Source organism: Pavona decussata, unplaced genomic scaffold (assembly GCF_977016875.1).
Source record: "Pavona decussata unplaced genomic scaffold, jaPavDecu1.1 SCAFFOLD_245, whole genome shotgun sequence".
NCBI classification, from domain to species: Eukaryota; Metazoa; Cnidaria; class Anthozoa; order Scleractinia; family Agariciidae; genus Pavona; species Pavona decussata.
In genome coordinates, this window is record NW_028145650.1 from 912528 (window position 1) to 919537 (window position 7010).

A 7010-nucleotide genomic window follows, 5' to 3' on the forward strand; every position below is an offset into this window, starting at 1 on the left:
CTACATTTTCCCCTTGATCCAAACTCGCAGGCAGTGAATGCCAAATATCAAACTTTGACACACAGGGAGACCAATTAAAAACATGCATGCCTGTGTCACAGCGGAGGAAACTGGTCTGCCGGAATAATCGGTCTGAGGATAAATATAACTGGCGCCATGCGGGTCTGTTCCACCACACGCCCAATAAATCACTGTAAACGTGGCGTAGATTGCGGCATAAAGCATTGGATACACAACATGAAATAATCGCACTGGTATTGAGCTCAACATGGTATCACCGATCATCACTATAGAATTAACTGCGTGGATGATAATCGTGATGACGCTAATTTCCCGCTTCAGTGATCTATAGATCAACAGCCAAAACGAGATGGTCACCAAAATGGCTCCCACTGATGCGATGTCGTATATAACCCATAACACCTTGTGAAACCATCTCATCGGGGTGGCCCGTGATGCTTCTAGGGCGTCACCCGTAAAAAGCATTTCCACATCGTCGCGTACATCGCTGGTTACCAAGTTATCACGTGACTCACATGAGCTTGAACCGGCTTCTTTGTCGCAGTCTCCGTTTGACGTGTGTTCGTTTTGGTTCTGGTCACTAGCTTTACATTTTTGCTGCTTGTGTTGATTCTTGTAATGGATAGCCGTTACTATGGTAGCGCAAGTGTAGTATAAGGTTACGAAGAAGAAAGTCCAGTTACTGAGGTAAATAAACCACTTTTCATGCGAGCGCGGGAAATAAATCCCGCTGGCGATGATCCCACCTGCGCAGAACACTGCGATGGCGAATCGATACAGCAAAACGACTAGAACACCAAACCACTGAAAAGAAAAGTGATGAAATTTAAGTAACATGTTTTCCATGACATTTACTCCCAATTGACAAGAGCCTCATTCTCGACCCTAGAACCTTTGGCTTGACTGCGCAGGTCCCAAATGCTTCCCTACCCGCCGTTAGTCACGGCAAAAAGAAGAGCTCTGGCGTCGGGTTTCTAAAAGCGGGCCTATTTTTGCCCCCTCCCTTCCCCTCCCTCTCGCGTGAGTGTTGTGTTTTCGCGCAACTTTTCTCCTCGTACTTTTGTTGCAATGTTTGTTGCATTATGCGTGCTCTAGCCAATATAACTGTGAGTGCCTCCTCCCCTTGCACCCCTCACCCCACCCACTCCAACACATAGCCAGGCAAAATTAAAAACGTTATTATAAGCGACGACAGCGACACAGAGTGCCAGCTCGAATGATCTTGAAATACTTTGTTGCACAACACAAATTCTACATGTCTATTTTTAAACTCCCTGGTTCGCAGATGTAGATGATATTTACGTCCTTTTGTAGACATTTCAGGCAGGTGAAATATATTCGGGACTATTAAAGTACTTTCTATGCTGCATTGGAATATTCAGGGTGTTTCCTGAAAAGCTGCCTCTGAAAATACCCCCAGACTGTCGGAGACGTGTGGACGAATGTAAATGTTAAAATTAAAAACACCTAGAAAAGTTCATAAGATAAATGCGTCGATGGAGAAAAAAACATTTCGTGGAAAACATTCACGAAGATCGGTATCAATCAAGTCAAGTCAAAACGAAATGAAACAAAAGGTCGGCTCGTCATAAATACAACTCTTCTAAATCTAATTAAAATCGTCCATATTTTCTACAGGGTAAAACTAACAGGAGATTCCGCGAAGTCCACTGAGTTAGGATGTTGCAAGCGAAACTGTGCCAGTCGCAACTCTCTGCAAAGTACATTCAAACACATTTTCCTGTACAACTCGTTCAATTCTCAGTTATGGCCGGCCGGAGGAGTGTAGCCTCCCTCGCAGACGTTCTTTTGGCTCGTCACGCAATCTTTCCTCCCCAACGAAAGAAAAAGAGCGTCTACAGCCATTTGATATCACTGCAATAACTTGCGTGTCGAACGCGAGGGCAGGGCGCGAGAGTGCATGAGACGGGACTTACTTTCGCGCGCGCGAACGCGTTTTACTTCAACTCCCGGGGGGACTGCTATCTACTAGAACCTCTTCCCTCTCATTAGCTCCTGTTCACATAATTTATCTTAGCTTGTATCAGCCGCAACACAGATCGAGGCTACCTGAAGAGAAATTATTCGCCGGCTAAAATGTGTTGGAATGTACTTCGCAAAGAGTTCCACTTGGTTCAGTTCCGTTTGCTGTATCCTAACTCAGCGGACTTTGCACAATCTCCTGTAAGTTTACTGTACAATATTGGAAGCTGTATGTTCTGAGAGCATCGAATAAGTGACTTTAGCTACAAGTCTTTTCCGATCGCGTAATACTCGGCTGGTTAACGGTAGCTACGGTGTATCTTTAATTGTTTGAAATGCAACTCCACAAAGCTTGACACATTTCTCCCGTCTAGCTAGGAAATAGCTGCGTATGATGATGTGATCCTTAGATAATTTTTGCTGAGTAATGAAGCCTGCGGAATTACAGTTGTGAATATTTTATACACGCTGATCAGCGAAATCACAGAAGCTTTTGTAGACGTTGAAATATGGTTCTAAAATGTGTCGCATTTAGTGTAAATTGGTTAGCGGAGCATAGCTAGTCAGTCATAAGCACCCTCAGGAACCGAAATTCTACGCTGCAGTAATGGTATGTTCAATGTTCTGTGAAAATGTTCGTTCATATAGTAAATTTGCATTGCAGAAAGTTTATGCACACGACAACTTATTTATTAAAAATGACTGATCAGCGATTCAGTTTTCAGAAGAAAGTAAATTGCTCTATCTGGTTTTGTCGTGAGTGTATTATATGTGTTATGCAGTTTTCATTCGAAGTTTGTAGCAAGATGTAAATTAGACGACAAATATATATCCGCACGATTTATGCCACTCAGATTGATTAACATATGCATTGTTCTTTCATTGTGTTCATGGATAATTAGCGTGACCTCGAGCCCATGGCCCATATCCTTCAGTCAACAGTCAACCGTATCTTATGGTTTTAGAAACGCAAATTCTGTTCTAAAAATAAAAAGAATGTCGGGAAAAGGCTGACTCAGAGACGTGGTATGGGAAAAGAGGTTCCGGATCATGGCTCTTGACGTGTCAAAGGATTTATAAGGGGCCATGGCAGTACCTTCGAGCCCTTGAAATATGACGTGTTAATTTCTTTGGGTCTTCAAGACTGATAACTGCAGTGCATGATATTTTGTTTTGACGTGATATGTTGTAAGAAATAAATAAGAGGGGAATCCGTGATGAATGCGCACACCCTTTGTCACTAGCCGGGGAACTTATCAGTACGGAATCATTGTTAATCGCAGCACAATTACTTTTGTCACTTTTGATTCTTTTTACATGAGTAATCAAGAAATGGTTAGAAGTCAGCATCCAGTTCCACTAAGAACAGTCTGCTTCGCTAGTCTGGAATGTCAACAGAGTTTTGTTAATTAAGCCGAGCTTAGTCTGTGTTACATCAACATTATTTTTCACATCAAAGGTCAAGTAATCATTCCGTTAACTAAAAGCAGTTTTTCGTCGGTTCTCTCAGCCACTGATAGTCTCGATGCTAGTCAGAACAAATAAACAACCGCAAAAGCTGCGAGAAGTTGCGGAAAACACCTGTCACACTAGTTTGAAATGTCAGCCGAATCTTAGCCTGCCAATATAGGACAGTATAGCCGCGCCTCGTCGCTCCGTCCGGCTGCAATAGGCGGCTGGGCGCGATGATAGCTAGCCCTATTCTTAGACGGTCCTGGGGTCCGTTTCTCGAAAGTCCCGGTAACTTACCGGGCCCGATAAGTGTATTTGGTGAAAAATGTTACTTACTTAACAGAAGTCAATTTTTGTTAGCTTTGCTGTACTAAATTTCAAAATCTTATAATTTTATAAACACATTGGCCAAGTACTATGTCTGTAATCACAGTGTAATCGGCCGGCGAAAAAAAACATTTTAAAATATACTTACCGGGCCCGGAAACTACGGGGACTTTTGAGAAACGGGTCCCTGGTCGCTCGTGGACATTCTCTCAATCAGGCTAGATGATAGCCGTCATTACTCGCAGGTTAGCCGTCTCTTGGTACTACTCCCAACCTCGTTTCCAGGGGACGTGAAGAGAGAGACCCTGGGGACGCGGTTGACTGACTCCCTGCACCCACAGGGGATTAACGCGAAAAGAGGGCTGATGGTTCACAAATGCAACGAAGGTGGGGTGGGGAAATGGTTAAATAAACATGCGGAATGATAGGGGACTGGCCAGGAAAGGGCAAGAGGAGGAATTCAAATGAGCCACAGGTCCTAGAGGAGGAAATGTCCATTCTGGTTGGGATGCTTAATTGTCCATTGTTACTCTTATTTACACCATCTTGCCTCCGTGTGGTGGTTAGCACGCTGGACATTAGATCTGATGCTCGATTGAGGCGTAACCTTGCCATCGTGTTATTTCCTCAAATAAGAAGCTTTGTTCCACGTTGTCTCTCCCCACCCAGGTGATAAATGGGTATCGGCGGGACACGATAAACTTTAAAACTGTTTGACGCTAACTTTTCTGTTTTTTGCATGAGTCGTTTCGACCTAGTTCTCTGGTTCGTGTGTCTGCAATCTGGAGCACGCCATATTTGAAATAACGTGCCGTAAGAGTTAAGCGCGTGCCTAAAAACGTTTTATACGGAAACAACAGAAACGTTCACTGTCAAGCAATTTAGGATTTGATCGAAACCTCAGCTCTCATTATTCTCCTTTCGTCGTTTGTCTGTTATATATTGATTTGACCCTCTCTCCTGTTTCAGTGGTTTGGCGTGCTATTTGTCTTGCTGTATCGGTCTGCCATCGCTGCGTTCTTTACAGGCGTAATCATCTGGAGTGGTTTTTCTCGCCCGGGGACGAATGCAAGGTGGTTAATATACCTCAGTAACTGGAGCGTCTCCTTCGTCGCTCTGTACTTTATTTGTGCCGCCATAGTAACGGCCATCCATTTCAAGAATCAACGCCAAAATCGGGAAAATACAGCCAGGGATCAACATGAAAATCATAATGACTTGAAAATGGCAGCTGCGAAAAGAGATGAAGAATCGAGCTCAGGCGCATGTGAGCCACGTGACAAGTTGGCCACCTCGATGTATTGGTTTCATGAAGCAGTATGGGTAATTTACAATATCGCGGCGGTGGCAGCCTTTTTAGTGACCACCTCCTACTACATATTAATTGGGGGCGAAGCAAACGCAATATCACTTATAGTTCACGCAGTTAATTCTTTTGTAATGATCGGTGATACCATGCTGAGCTCAATACCTGTTCGCTTATTTCACGTTGTGTACCCAATGCTATATTCCACAGCTTATTGCATGTTTACACTGATTTACTGGGCTTCCGGTGGAGCAAGTATTTACCCAATGACCGATTACACAGGGCAACCAGTTTTTGCCACCGTAACACTGTTGTGCTTGTTCTTTATTGCCCTTCCTTTGTGTCAAAGTCTGTTATTTGGTTTTTATTGCTTACGAGTTTGGATCAAAACTAAGTATGTAAGGTGAACTTGTTTCGGAGGGGGGCAAAACATATCTTACCGAAAATAAAACATATCGAACAAAACATATTTTATCGAGATAGCAAATGACAGTTAGTTGTTTATCACACCACTGGTTTAAGGTATCATCGATTTCCTTTTAGCTTGTAAAGTTATAAAACTGCTCATCTGACGCAGTTTTCACCGTCTGTATCCGCTGATACAAGTTGGATTTCTAGTGCTCTCAAATCCATAACCAACTAGGGCCGGTTAAGTACGAGAGAAATAAGCCGCGTCGCAACCTCACCGTATAAGTGCGTCGATAAGTTATATTATAGGTCACGACTTAGCCAAGCCGTGGCTTAAGTAAGGCTAACCTTCTTATCCACAAAACGTTTCCGTGTTCATCGCGGTCGCAAACGACCCTTATGCAAATATAATTCAAGTTTGCTGACTTTTGCTGTAAATGAATGGTCAAACGTTATGCCATCATGTTGGTTACGTTTCGGTTGCATCGCCATGTTTTTATCGGAATAATTTGGATCCCTGTAAATGTTGTACCCGTACCATATATAGAGAGTCTCGTACGTTTTCTCATGGGACGTTAGTGAGGTGTCCCAACAAAATCTCTGAAAACGTAAGCACAAGGACTTCTAGGGCTTGCATGTCCACTGTGGATTCAAAAGATTTGTTTTAGCCCCAAATTGGGGTTTAAAAAAGTGCTTTAATGAGGGTTAATTTGGTTCTCCTAAATTAACTGAAGCCCAAATAGTCTAATTTCAAGGCTTAAAATACACCTAAGGTCTAGCATGAGGCTCAGAGAGGACTGACTGAAATGGTTTTGAGGGCTAATTTGTATCTCTTAAATAAGGGCCGAAATACACCCAATGCAAAAATGGCTGACATTTTAATATTCTTTTGTTTGCATTCAAATTAGCCTCACTAGCCTCGTCCAAGGTAAAATATTCTTTTGATTTTTGAACTCAAGAACGAGACTAGTGAGGCCAATAGCCCTTTTCACGGTTAACTCTGCTCATTTGAATTACAATGAAATCTAGCATGTATGTGAGGCAATTTCGGGCTATTTTGTAGTTTGCCTCGCATCCACGTTGGATAACATTGTAATGCAAATGAGAAACATTAACCGTGAAAAGGGCCATTTGAATGTAGACAAAAGAATATTAAAATGGCAGCCATTTTTGCATTGGGTCTATAGATCTCATTTTAAGGTCTGAATTTGATATGACCGTTTTGCCCCAAATTGTTACGAAAATGGCCCCTCAAAGTGTTCAGTCAACCTCTAGGTCAACAGTAATGAATTGTAACTTTAGGCTGAAACAAAGTTTTTGTATTTACGGTGTCTCAGCGTTTGATGGATTCTTGTGCTTGCGTTTTTGTTCGCGTTCGTGCTTGGGTCGCTTGTGAAAACCAAGCCTTCGTCTCAAAAGCTTTCCCCGATTAGTAACTCAGTGGTGTACAGGTCTTAGAAACTTAATTGTGCTGTAGAAACGTAATACAAACACTTGTACATTCTAATATCCT

At 42.7% G+C, this 7010-nt stretch overlaps 2 protein-coding genes across 2 annotated transcripts; one reads left to right on the forward strand and one right to left on the reverse strand.

Annotated features, from left to right (window-relative positions):
* On the reverse strand, positions 1-858 carry LOC146457203 (uncharacterized). Its single transcript, XM_085092276.1, has one exon. It carries the CDS (start codon positions 856-858, stop codon positions 1-3), a length of 858 nt encoding a protein of 285 aa, XP_084948402.1.
* Positions 859-2051: 1193 nt separating this feature from the next.
* LOC146457204 (protein rolling stone-like) lies at positions 2052-5540 on the forward strand. The gene is made up of 2 exons (XM_085092216.1): positions 2052-2205; positions 4753-5540. Exons 1-2 carry the CDS (start codon positions 2119-2121, stop codon positions 5494-5496), a joined length of 831 nt encoding a protein of 276 aa, XP_084948342.1. The 5' UTR covers positions 2052-2118; the 3' UTR covers positions 5497-5540.
* The last annotated feature ends 1470 nt before the right edge of the window (positions 5541-7010 follow it).